Below are 13,936 nucleotides of genomic sequence, written 5' to 3'. Positions count from 1 at the left end.
CAGGAATCATTTTGTTTGTAACTTGTTACGTTCAGTAAACTACAAAAATGGATAAACATCCATACTTGCTGCTTGCATGGGCTATAGGAGGGAAGTTAGCAACATCTAATCAAATATAACATCTCATTAGTTAATGGGACCACCCCTCTCCTGAACCTAAACATGTATGATAAACTGACTGAACCATGTATGAAAAAAAGTTTTATTTGTACACAGGACTACAACCCCTGGCAAAAAGTATGGAATCACCGGTCTTGGATGAGCACTCAGACATTTCATTCTGTAAAACAAACTCAGATCAAAAACATGATACAATAATAAGGTCATTCCAAAGTGCAACTTGTTGGCTTTCAGGAACACTCAAAGAAATGAAGAGAAAACATTGTGGAAGTCAGTGAATGTTACTTTTATTGACCAAGAACAGGGAAAAAAGTATGGAATCACTCAAACTGGAGGTAGAAAATAAGGACGCACCCAGTTCCTTTCCCTAAATGGACACCTGCCTCAGATTAGATCTGCTCGTTAGTCTGCAGTTAAAAACACCTGCAGTCATGACACCTTGGAGGGCTGCTGGATGAAGTGGAGAGGCAAGAACCACGATTCCAACTGTTGCAGCTTGAAGACATCAGTCGACGAATGGAGTAGTTTTTATCCAAACATTTATTTTCTTTTAACTCACATAAAATATAAACTGGCTCCACACACTCACGGTGCTTCTGCTGCGGTCAGAGTCCGGGTGTAAAGTAACGTTCAAGAGACGCCCGTTTCAGAACCTTTCCACATGGTGCATTCAGTGACATCCAGTAAATACCAGTACTCTCAGAAATGAACAATCTAACTAAAACATACACCCAAAATAAAGTGTGGGGTGTCTTTGTACAGTCAAATACACAAAAACAGTAACACAACTAATAATCTCATTTGAACAATGTCTGTATTTCTCACACAACAAATGTCTCTTGAAACAAAAGAGAGGATTGTGAAACTTCTTGAAGAAGGYAACTCTTCACGCATGGTTGCTAAAGATGTGGGCTGTTCACAGTCAGCTGTATCCAAGATATGGACCAAATACAAACAGCATGAATGGTTGTTAAAGCCAAGYRTACTGGTAGACCAAGAAAGACATCAAAGCGTCAAGACAATCAACTTAAGGCCATTTGTCTTGTAAACTGAAAAAGTACAACTAAACAGATGAAGCATAAATGGGAGGAAGCTGGAGCCAACGTATGTGACCAAACTGTAAGAAATCGCCTAAAGGAAATGGGATTTCAATACAGGAAAGCTAAAAGARAACCATCATTGACACCTAAACAAAAAAGAACAAGACTGCAATGGGCTAACGAGAGGCAATCATGGACTGTGGATGACTGGATGAAAGTTATCTTCAGTGATGAGTCAAGAATCTGCATTGAACAAGGTGATGATGCTGGAACTTTTGTTTTGTGCCGTTCCAGTGAGATTTATGAAGAGGACTGCCTGAAGAAAACAACCAAATTTCCACAGTCCTTGATGATATGGGGCTGCATGTCAGGCAAAGGCACTGGGGAGATGACTGTGGTTCATTCTTCTATCAATGCACAAGTTTACATTGACATTTTGGACAGTTTTCTCATCCCTTCAATTGAACACGTTTGGAGGTGATGAAATAATTTTCACTCAAGTCCATGCCTCAGAGACTGCAAGCCGTTATAAAAACCAAAGGTGGTGCAACTAAATACTAGTGATGCATTTTGAATTGTCTTTTGTTTATCTATTTTTGATTCCATACTTTTTTCCTCAGAATTGAGTGATTCCATATTTTTGTCCCTGTGCTTGGTCAATAAAAGTAACATTCACTGACTTCCACAATGTTTTCTCTTCATTTCTTTGAGTCTTCCTGAAAGCCAACAAGTTGCACTTTGGAATGACCTTATTATTGTATCATGTTTTTGATCCGAGTTTGTTTTACAGAATGAAATGTCTGAATGAGTGCTCATCCAAGACTGGTGATTCCATACTTTTTGTCAGGTGTTGTATGTGAGGTACCTTTTGTACTACAGTCAAATACAACACAAAGTACTACAAACAGCTTACAACCTAAATTACTGCCTTTTTTTTAAACAAATATTTTGACATTTGGAAACAAGAACTAAAGCCATGCGTTATTATGAAACGGTCATGACTACATAAAGTGGGGGATGGGGTTCCCAAAATTTAGTAATCAAAGTTTTGATCAGAAATACACTAATGGCAACAATATTTCAAAATTTCATTTGCTGGACAATGAAGACCAATCAGAAGAGACAGAGAATATACTGCAGCAGAAATGTCTTATTGTAACATGCAAGATGTTCTAAATGACAGAAAATACTGTGCTACATTGTAAGAGAAGATAAGCTGCATGTTGCCTCACAATAATTAGGCAACTGTCAATTAGTGACACTTTTTAATATATTACTAAAACAAAATATTATTAAGAAAACATCAATCGGTGTCTTGATCAGTCTGGGTTTTCGGTTCAACTAAAGGATGGTCCGGCATCTCATGCTGTCCATCACTTATTCTTTCCTTCTTCTCCAGYAGTCTTAGTACCAATAACCACAGTCTGTATGTCTGGTGATGAAGTACTGGTGTCAGAGTTAGATTTGTTTTCTGGAGGTGAAGTTAAAGTAGCCTGAGAAGCCTCTGCTTCGAGCACAGATGGTGTCGAGACAGATGAGATGCCTGAGACTGACGCTAACAAGGTATCGGAAACAGGAATTGAGAGAGTGGGCAGAGACAGAGAGCTGGAAGATGCTTCAGAGGACAGAGACACAGGTTGACTCACTGACACTGGTATAGAGAAGGGGACAGGGATAGATGAAGGCTCTAAGGAAATAATGCTCGTTCCGGCGCTGTTAGCAGCTATTATGGGCTGGATCTGCGCCCCTGCTGGAACCTCTGTGTGGATGACGGTGATGCTGCCATGGCTGACCAGAGTGATGGCTCCGTGACTGGTCCAGTCAGACGGCAGAGTGACCGACTCAGTTGGAACCATGGTTGTTTGACATTGGGTAGTACCAGCACCTGTAGTAGGAGTAGGAGCAGGAGCAGAAGCAGAAACAGCCAGAGCAGCACTTGGACTCTCACTAGTTGGGCTATTTTTTTCCACGGGCTCTGCTTTGTCAGCATTTTCCTCAGTGGAAGACCTCGCCTTCTTTCCCTCGATGTTTCCCTCCAGCACCACCAGGTAGGTCTTCCATGGGGCCTCTGCATCATGAACCTGGAGTTTAAACAGGTTGGTGTCACTTTTATCGACTTGGTCAATAATTATCCAACAATAAACACAAAGTAGTATTCATCACTATATCAAAGTCCAATGACATACTCACCCCCTTCTTTTTAAAGGTATTTCTTTTACCACAGTCTAAACTCACCTCATCTGCAGTGTAGAAAATACTAGTGGTGTCCCCAAACAGACACAGATACCAGAATTTTTACAAGTACTTGTACTCGTACAAAGTGCCCAGATACCCAGAACCAATTTCTTAAACATGGAACAGACAGGCTTTACACTTAATGTATTATTTTTATTTTTTAATATTACAACAGAATATATAATGGAGAGCCACCTTGTTCTTAATTTAAGAAATATGTTTCAAGTCATTGTGCTGAAGAAATTTTTTGGGGTTGTTTATTACTGACTTTTTAAAGGCACTACACATTTAATAGTACTTTACTTAGGTGAAACATGATACAGTTTTAGAAACCATTGTGTGAATGTTTGTGATTAAATTAGTGATTTTATGTACAGACTGGTCCGAATGGCTGTCACAGATGGCTACTCAGAGYGGCAGGTACATACTAGAAGTAGCTACTTGCCTGAACACATATTCAACACATAATGACTGAATGTAAAGAAACACTAGCAAAAACAGGAATTATGTCAAGATAATTTGATCCTAGAACATAGGATTTCTCCCCCCAATGATGTCAAACTTGGTAGGTGGGGTCAAATTCTAAAGAAAGTGTTATAAGGAACAGGACTTCCTTGTTCGTGTGCTGAATACACTGAGCAGTCAGTAAACGTGGTTCAGTCCAGCGCTGGTGGTTGTATGACTCACTTTTTTCTCGTTCAAACATTTAACTGGTAACAAACACATATTAAGGTAAACAAACATGTTAAATTATCGCTTATCTTTCAGTGTAATGTTTAAATTCTAACTCAGTAAGTACTCAGTTTGGCGAGTCCCCAAACTGATGTACTCCTACTCAATTTGAGGAAAAAGTGGTATCGGGACACCTCTAGGAAAAAAAAAWAAWAACCTGTTAAATGTTACAGTACTACAGTGAGAAGCACCACTCACCAAAGTGTGCCTGCGGAGGGTGGACATGTCAGTAAACGTGCGCTTACAGAGTGCACACATGTAAGGCTTCTCTCCCGTGTGGATGCGCTGGTGCCTCTGGAGCGCATTGATCTGCGTGAACTGTTTATCACAGTCTTTGCATTTGTAAGGACGCTCACCTAAGCAACACATTTGTTTTAAATGTTAAAAATATTAACAATAACTTAAGCGTGCATTTAAACAAACACACACACAAGAAGAAGAAAGCTCTTACCTGTATGTATTTTTAGATGCTGGTTGAGGGAGTTCCTCTGAGCAAAGCCTCTATCACACTTGTCACACTTGAAAGGTTTGGTGCCAGTGTGGATATTTGAGTGGTGTTTAAGGTATTCTTTAGATGCAAAACTTTTCCCACAGGCTTCACACATGAAAGGTTTCTCTCCTAGAAGAAAAAAAAAGTTTATTACTGGTAGATCAGAAGTCTTCCATGCTTCAACACACCTGACTGAGATGAATGAACCCTTAACAGGCTTCTGATAAACTTCATGACATTTAGAATAGGTAATGAAATCATTTGAATCAGGTGAGCCGAAGCAGGGAAACATGTAAAACATGCAGGATAGTGGGTCACGAATAACAAAGTGTAGTAGTAGAGTAGTGTAGATGATACCAATTTTTTTTCTTTTTGAAATTGTAAGACAGATACAAGATGTGACCAATAAAGCTTTTTCAAGTTCTTGCTAAAAAGAAAAAAAATCTGAAAAATCTTCATTTCGTAAATCTCTCCCCTTTTTTTTTTTTTTTTTTTTTTTTTTTGTTTATACTGCACCAGTTACAGCCTGTGAATCGGGCACAGCTCTGTTGCTGCGTGAAGCGAGCATCGCATTCATCACATGCAAACGGTTTCTCTCCGGTGTGTATCCTGCGGAGAAGTAAACACACATTTAGCTCTCATCCATATTCATGGACGCACTTCATAAACGTGTACAACAAGATATTCTTTGGTGTTCCCACGCAATACGTCTGCGTTACCTTGCAAAACATTTTGCATTCCCACACAAATGTTTTATGTTTTGTATGACCTGAATTAAATCAGGCTTTTATTTTGAAATATCCAGTTACTAAACAGGATGTGTCGCCACAAGTACGGGAAACTGACGGTGATATTTCGTGGCTGCACAGAGATAAAATAGTGGACATTAAAATATCTCCGTGCATGGCTGTGAWACATTTATTCCGAAGCTGAATTAAAGTAGTAGTCCTGTATAATGGTAAGCATGTCAATTTGTTAATAAAACCAGCAGGCGTGACAGTAATAAACAGCTTTTGCGTGGGAATGCAAAAGAAAAAAGCTCCCCCCCTCCCTCGCAGGCTCTGTAGCTGCAGGTCTGGATGACAGAGGAATAAAGATCTGTTTACCTTTGATGTGTCTTGAGGGCAGAGTTTTGGCTGAACCTGGCCGTACACTGGGTGCACTCGTAGGGCTTCATGCCCGTGTGTGTCCTCTCGTGCAACAACAAAGCAGCTTTGGAGCTAAGCGTCTTCCCGCAGTCTGGGCACATATGCTGCAGATTTCGTTCATGCACCTAAGATGAATTTCTACTTTTAATTTTCTCTCAGAAAAATCCCCCGACTGTGTGACGTTGAGGAAAAAAGAAATAAATAAACAAAAACAGAAAGGGAAAGGTGCGCAGGTTTATAACGCCTCACCTGTCTCTTATGGCGTACGACGTCCTTCTTTCTTTTAAAAGCCTTTGCGCAGGCTTCGCACTCAAAAAGCCTCTCGCTGCTGTGGACGTGCTTTTCGTGGATCTTCAGGTTGCTGCGGTTCGCAAACGTCTGCTGGCAGATTTCACAGCGATAGGCGACATCTGCTTTCACGCCATGGTATGTACTGCCGGGAGGAAGAAAAGCAAGTCAKGCTCTGGGCTGTTTCACTAATTAACTGTGCACATGCATAAACATTAGAGCACCTGTTACTATTTGACTGGTATTCAAGAATTTCCTTGATAATTTTGTTTTTTTTTTTTCAAATGAGTCCCACAGCTTTGGAAAAAATAAACACATTTAAATGTGCAGCTCAACTTGAGCTTCAAACAACTGACTCGTCATTGCACATGTCACAAAACTTTGACTAGAATCACTCAAACCCAGGTGCAGGGTTACCTGATGTGCTTCAAGTAGCTTCTCTCGTAGTGGAAAGTCCTCATGCACTTGTCACATTGGAACTGGGCCTTGGATGTTTTTTTCTGTTTCCTTTTAAACTGTCCTTCCTCCTCATTCCCAGCCTCCAGTAAAAACAAGGGGTCTTGAGGATCGATACTGTGCACCTCCTCCTCACAGTCCCACTCCTCCGGATCAGAGGAAGGTCCCGCCGTTGAGGTCTCGTCCGTTTTGTCCCYCTTGTTCTCCGGCTGAGCTTCGTCTTCAGTCCTGTTCTCACACTCCTCCGTGCCTTCCTCCCCAGCTCGTTTTTTACTGTGAAGGTTCTCGTTGGAAGAACAACACCAGCGTCTCCGGAGCACTTTACAGCCCGCCAGCTTCAATTTTAATTTTTGCCCTCGTGCTCTTGCATTTTTCTTTATGTTTTTCACCTTCAGCCTTTTTCTAATGACTTCTTCCGTCTCGGAGCTCTTAGAMGAGCGCTGCCGCTTCAGATGGGAGCTTTTAGGTCGTTTCATTCCTTTGGTCTTTCTCCCCTTTTCAGTGCCACCTGACGCATCTTGAGGTTTGACCTCTGAGGCGCGTGTTTTCTCTCTGAGATTCTGTAGAACTCCACACCTCACGGCTTCACCACAAACCTTCGACAGACTCTCGCAGTCCAAAAACCGGGCCACTGCTTGGACAGCAGCGATCTTATCCTCAGCGACGTTGACCTTACCAGTGTACACAAACTCCAAAAACTTGGAGAAATCACCGGACTGCATGTTCGAGAGTAACAGTCTCTCTTTGGCTGCATCCTGGGATAAAAGGATGTTCTTGAAGTAGCCGCTGGAGGCAGCGAGAATCACCTGGTGGGCCTGAAACTCCTGAACACTTCCCTGGTGGTCCACCTGCACTGTAACGTCACACAGCTGTCCTTGGACCCTCAGCTGATGCAGAGAAGTCAGAATGTTTTTAAGATGCGAGTCTGATGTGAGCCGGTGCTCTTGGACCCCCATTGTTCCCCCGTACCGCTGAGGGGGGAAAAAAAGGAGGTGATAATAATATGCTTTCATCCAAATTAGCTACRTGACGACTAAATCTGTCAATGCATCCATTAATTACAACACAGCTTCAGTTTGTAGTCGTTTGCACAATTTTCAAGTCCTGCTACTGAAAATTTGATGCTAATGTCCTAAAAGAGTATTTATTTATAGCAATACTAAAGAAAACTTGACAAGTTGCTCAACATTCCTCATTTTAATGCAGTGATAACTGAATGCTTTTTCATGTAAAGGCTACAATATTATGACTTTTTTCTCGTAATGTTATGACTGTAATCTCATAATATTATGACTTTGAACTCGTAATATTACAACTTTGATCTCGTAATATTACGACTTTATTCTCATAATATTATGACTATTTTATTCAACTTTAATGTCGTAGTATTATGACTTTAATCTCGTAATATTAATATTACAACTTTAAACTCATAATATTACGACTTTATTCTCATAATATTATGACTATTTTGTAGGACTTTAATGTCGTAATATTATGACTTTATTCTCGTAATTTTAAAGAAAATCTCGAGGTGTGRCCCTAATACTCTGTCGTAAAAACACTTCTATGTCAGGTGAAATTAATGATGTGTATTTTTCTAAATGTTGTGATATTGTGTATGATTGATAGCTTACTGTTTCAATGTTGCAGTTCAATTTGTAGCTCTTCTAGCTCATTAAAGTCAAAATTGTGCAAACTGTAGGTAACAAGTTTCTTTCTAGTTTGTGCAAAAGACTTGAGCCWAGTTTTTGTACACGCTGCTACAAAGGACACGTTTTCTTGTGATCTTTAAAAAGTAGTTTTTTCAGCAGTATTTGTTCAAAAGGACTTTCTTTTTTTTCTTTGAATGTTTGCAATCTACTACCTAGTAATCAACTGTATTTACAGGAATGTGTTTTTTTAACACTAACTCTGACCTATGATTTTTTTAAAGCATATGTGCCTAAAACTACAAAACAAATTAAAGACGCAAAAGTTCAAAGACAAACTATGAAAGACCTGCAGAAAACCTGGAGACCATTTTGAAGGATTTAAATGTTTTCTGCAGTTTTCCTCTGTGAAATGGGATGCGCTGCTTTGCGCAAGACTCGAGAATGCCCCTGCTAAATATTTTTATGGAAAAGTTTTAAACCTTTCTACGTGCACAGTTGTATAAGTTTTACTGTATGCATGTATGATAGCGACCATCTAAGCAGCTACCGTCGCTGAATGCTAACACTAGCAGCATCAAAGAGAAAGGCTAAAATTAGCCGCCGATAAAAGAATAAATAAAAAAGCACGTCATATAAAAAGCATGTAACAAAGGCAGACCCCGGCACATTGGACACAGTGGATAAATGACAGTGTGGGAGAGAGCGAACTACTCAACACCGGGCAAGTTTTCTTACCGTAAGCTCGCTAAAATGGCAGCCCCACACAAACGGAGCGAGCAGGGTGGAAAACAACTTCCTGCTGGAGCRGCGCAGGGCTCGGCCTCTTCACAGCGGTGACATCCGGTGACGCGGATGTTGATTTTATTTCATAAATCATAAACAATTTGTGTTYATAGCTAGGTCTTGCTTTATCGTGGGATTTCACTTTTCAATTTCACACGCAAAAGGAGATTTGGGATCGTTTGAAAACCTGATGGCCTAAATTATAATGTTGAGCTACGAACGTGCGCAAAATAAGTAACTTATTGGCTCATTTTTGTTTGCTTTTGCCTTACAGACAAACTTATTCACTATAATAACCAGCTCTGTAGCATTTCTTATTGCGTGATATTTCATTTTGTGGGAATTAAATCTGATTTTATTTAGTTAGTTTTGACCCTCCTGATTTAAATGGAACTTCCCAGAAAACACTTCTGATAAGGATGAAAAACCGATTTATATAAAAAAAATTACATATTTTCCTGACTATAAGTCACTTTTTTCACAGTTTGTCTGGTTCTGTGAGTTTTACTGTGGAGCGGCTTATCACAGACAGAACGATGGATCAGTGATTAGCACTGATGCCTCACAGTAAGAAAGTCCAGGGTTTGATCCCTGGTTTGGACCTGGGGTCTTTCTGTGCAGAGTTTGCATGTTCTTGCTTGTGTAGGTTTTCTCTGGATAATCCGATTTCCACGCCTCATGACCACAGGTGAGGGTTGGAACTTGGGCAGACCAGCCAGAGATTTGCCTTTCGACTATGCGCTGTCTTCACCACGACCAACCGAAACAACGCCCTCATTACTGAGGACGAGGCCCCAATACGTCAATCCATCTCCCGCTCCATCCTACCATCACTCAGGAACAAGACACCCAGGTATTTAAACTCCTCCACTTGAGGCAGAGACTCTGAAGTGTCTGAATGGAGTCATATTGTAATGAATTAAAATTTGCTTGTCGCCACTTTTATGGACATAAAAGTGGCGACAAGCAAATTTTAACAAATTACAGGCCAATATCATTGCTACCGCAATTTTCAAAAGTTTTGGAAAAATTGTTCATAAAAAATTGATAAATAAAATATAAAAATAATATATTATATTTTTAATATAAAAATAATATATAATATAATAAAAATAATATATTGAATGAGCACCAGTATGGCTTCAGGAACAACTGCTCTACAACTTTAGCTGTGATGGAGTCTGTGGAGCTCATTACTGCAGCAGTTGACCAGAAACTAAATACAGTAGGTGTGTTTATTGACCTATGTAAGGCATTTGATACTATTGACCATGCACGATTATTAGGTAAATGTGAACTGTATGGCCTACGAGGGGTTACATATCACTGGTTAAAGAGTTATCTGAGTAATAGACTACAATATGTACAAATTAACAACACAAAGTCACAGACCGAAATGGTTAAATGTGGTCTTCCTCAAGGCTTAGTTCTAGGACCTAAATTATTTATACTTTACTTAAATGATATTTTTCAGTATCCAATCTTTTAAAGTTTGTAATGTTTGCTGACGATACAAATTTATTTTTCTGTGGAAAAAATATGGATGAAATAATAAAAACAGTACAAAAAGAGCTAGCTGAGTTGAAAACATGGTTTGACTATAACAAGTTGTCATTAAATGAAGGAAAAACTAAATTTATGGTATTCTCCGGTAATCAGATCCATAATAATGTAAAGCTATGTATAAATGGAGTTGAAATTGAAAGAGTTTACGAGACAAAATTTTTAGGAATTGTTATAGACAATAAACTCAGCTGGAAGCCTCATATAGAATATATTAGAAAAAAAGTTGCAAAAACTATTGGAATATTGTTTAAAATTAAAGTTTAATAAAAATTAAGGGTTTGCATATTATATATTCCTCCTTGGTTTTGCCTTATTTGTCATACTGCTCAGAAATCTGGGGAAATGCAAGTAAAACAAACATTGATGTATTAGTTAAGTTGCAGAAAAAAAGCTATAAGGCTTAGTAATAAAGTGGGATATCGTGAACCCACTGATAAACTCTTCCTTGGAAGTAATATATTAAAATTTAAAGATATTGTTTATATAAAGATACTGGAAATAATGTATAAAGCATTAAACAAAAGTCTTCCTTCTGGTATTCAGAAATTATTTACGTTAAGAGAGAATAAACATAATCTGCGAGGTTTGTTTGTATTTGAATGTGCAAAAGAGAAGAGCCAGGTAAAGTCAAGATGTGTTTCAGTTGTTGGTATGAAACTGTGRAATGAACTGAATGATGATCTTAAGTTATGTGCTTTTTGGTGAGCTTTAAAAGAACTCTGAAATGTAAAATGATAACATCTTACGCTGTTATGTAGATTTATTTATGTATTGTGAAGATATCTTGGTTGGTTGTTGAGTATAGGCAAGAATAAGCTTGGCTTCGGCCTATCCGTTTATGTGTAAATTATGAGTTTGTTTATTGTTTCTGTTTTGTTTGTTGTTGTTGTTTAAGGTTTAATATGAAAAATTTACAAAAAATAAAGTGATTGATTGATTGATTGATTGATTGAATTGTGTCCATGCTCTGTTGTCCATGTTATGTCTCCTGCCTCGCCCCTGAATGGTACTGTCACGGACTCTGACCTCTTGGTTTTGACCCTTGCTCTCATTTCTGGACCTCTGCTTCCTGTCTCACTCCCTATCAGACCTGCTCAGCCATCTGATCCCCAGACTTCGACCTYTGCCTGTGAACCCCGATCACGAGCTAAGTCTGCTCCCCTTAACCTGTAATTAATAAATTATGTATTTTAAAACATAATTTAAAATTTACTATTTTTAAAAATAGATATATTTTGTTTTTCTTTATTTGTGTTTCTTAAATGATTATATTTAATTATTTTATTTATTTTTTCCCACAGTCTTTTTATTTTCATGTGTTGCTTTTACAATTCTTAGTCTCCTATTTTTACTTTACCTTATGCATTTCTGCTTCATTATGTAATTAAGGTGGGCAGTCCTTATTGGGTCAGCTCCTCTCCTGTTGGTCAACAGACAGGAAGGAGCAGAATCCACGTGCAGATCTACTGTGCATGATTGTGCCTCAATTTACCTTAAAGTTTAGTTTAAACCTAAAGCAAGGAGGAAAACACTTTGCTGTGCCATTGTTTTAAACTAAACTTTAAACTTTAAGGTAAACTGAGGCACAAGCATGTGCAGTAGATCTGCACATACTGTATATCCTGCTCCTTCCTGTCGACCAATAGGTGAAGAACTGACCCGCCCACCTTATTTACATAATGAGGCCAAAATTCATAACAAAAATTAAATACAGGAGACAAAAAAAATGTAAAAATTAATGTGAAAACAAAAAGACTTGTGGTAAAAACTTATAGAAATGATGAACACTGAAAAACAAAGTAAATTATGTGTTGAAATTTATTATTTCTTGGAAAAAAGCTGGCAAAATAAATGATTATTAATTAAATTATTTAAAAAAAATCAGGTGAAGTGATTTTTTATTGGTGCATTTTAAGATTATTCATTAGTCATTTTAAATATTCCTGCTTTTATTAATGGGGTAACATTATGAAAATTAACTTTTTTGAGCTTTATATCATGTTATCTTCTCATCAAAAACATGACCAGAGTCTTGCTTTGACTCATCCATGCATATTTGAGAAATCCTGTGCTAGGCAGCCAGGCAGGAGAGCAAAAGTGTGCAGTTGGGCCTAAAACCACATTTTGGGACCAGCTTCTCCTCTGGACTGTCTCCAAACCGAGCTTCCTCTTTACAGAAAACGCCTCCCCCACCCCGGTTCACTCGTGACTCCTGCAGGCTAACAGCAGCAACAAAGCAAACACTCGGTGAAACCACATCTGCTGAGCTCCTAATACTACCGTACTTCTCAGTCCAGTCTTTTTAGGATTAAAAATACCTTTGAGGAAATGGATTTTCAGATGCCAATGGAACTACACCGAGTTGCTGCTTCACAGCCAATTTCAAGGCATTCAGAAATTGATATTTGATTGGATTTATTCCAGACATTCCAAATTATTATTTTTATTATTATAAAGTTTATTCATTTCAAACAAAACATGAATTCAACATACAAAAAMGTATCTAATTAAATGAAAGGTAGCAGAAGAAGAAAAGAATCTTATTTCTGCCCTTTTCTTAAATTCAATCAAAAAAATCGTGTATTTACAACGTACAAAAAAAGGAAAGAAAAAAACAATAAAGGTTTAATTCCTTCATGAGTAACAATTCATGCCTTATACTCGTACATATTTCTCCAACAGATTTATCTTTATCATTTTCTTAAATATACACAGTGATCTTGCTTTTTTAACGTTAATCTCAAGATTATTCCATAATTTAATTCTCTGGACTGAGGTACTCCATTCCTTCAAACTGATTCTAATTTTAGGTTTGACAATCATTTCAATCCCCTTCAAACTGTAACAACTCACTCTTTTAACAAAATGTAAGATGTTAATGTATTTTTATGGGCCCTATACATAACTGACAAAACACATTCATTACATAAAGCATAGTCTGAATCTACATATCTCAATATACCCTTTCACATATCTACAAAAAAATGAAACCACTTAACTAATTATACACAAATAAATCCATAAAATAAATATACACCTGATGTGCACACTCCTATCTGTGTACACCTACCCAAGTACATACATTCACATGAAGCATATAAATCCCATTAACATGTCTGAAAAGGGGTAGGAAGAADTAAAACTTATTTAATCCTACCCCTATTCACCACTTAATCTGGTTTTCAGTCTTATCAGTTTGTGATGAAAACAAACAAAAATATACACAAACAAAGGAGATTCAACCACCACTCCAATACAACAATTAATCCACATACATACCCCCATACAGATTACACAGTCATACTCATATATACAATCCCATATACAGCATTGAGACACATGTTTTAAGTTTACTTCAGATTATCATTCCTATAATTGTCAAGGATCATTAGTCTGAGCCTTTTCTTAAACAAACGTTTGTTT

The 13,936-nt window shown here is 38.0% G+C and overlaps 1 protein-coding gene across 1 annotated transcript; it reads right to left on the bottom strand.

Annotated features, from left to right (window-relative positions):
• Positions 1–2,231: 2,231 nt before the first annotated feature.
• gzf1 (GDNF-inducible zinc finger protein 1) lies at positions 2,232–9,786 on the bottom strand. The gene is made up of 8 exons (XM_014009881.1): positions 8,900–9,786; positions 6,471–7,480; positions 6,015–6,198; positions 5,724–5,890; positions 5,129–5,226; positions 4,579–4,743; positions 4,326–4,483; positions 2,232–3,241 (listed from the first exon to the last, which is right to left on the bottom strand). The coding sequence occupies exons 2-8, from the start codon at positions 7,463–7,465 to the stop codon at positions 2,534–2,536; spliced, it is 2,475 nt and encodes an 824-aa protein (XP_013865335.1). The 5' UTR covers positions 7,466–7,480; positions 8,900–9,786; the 3' UTR covers positions 2,232–2,533.
• Between the last annotated feature and the right edge of the window lie 4,150 nt (positions 9,787–13,936).

This window comes from Austrofundulus limnaeus, unplaced genomic scaffold, assembly GCF_001266775.1.
Source record: "Austrofundulus limnaeus strain Quisiro unplaced genomic scaffold, Austrofundulus_limnaeus-1.0 Scaffold63, whole genome shotgun sequence".
NCBI classification, from domain to species: Eukaryota; Metazoa; Chordata; class Actinopteri; order Cyprinodontiformes; family Rivulidae; genus Austrofundulus; species Austrofundulus limnaeus.
Note: the sequence above shows the minus strand (reverse complement) of the source record. Positions and strands in the feature narration are given on the sequence as shown.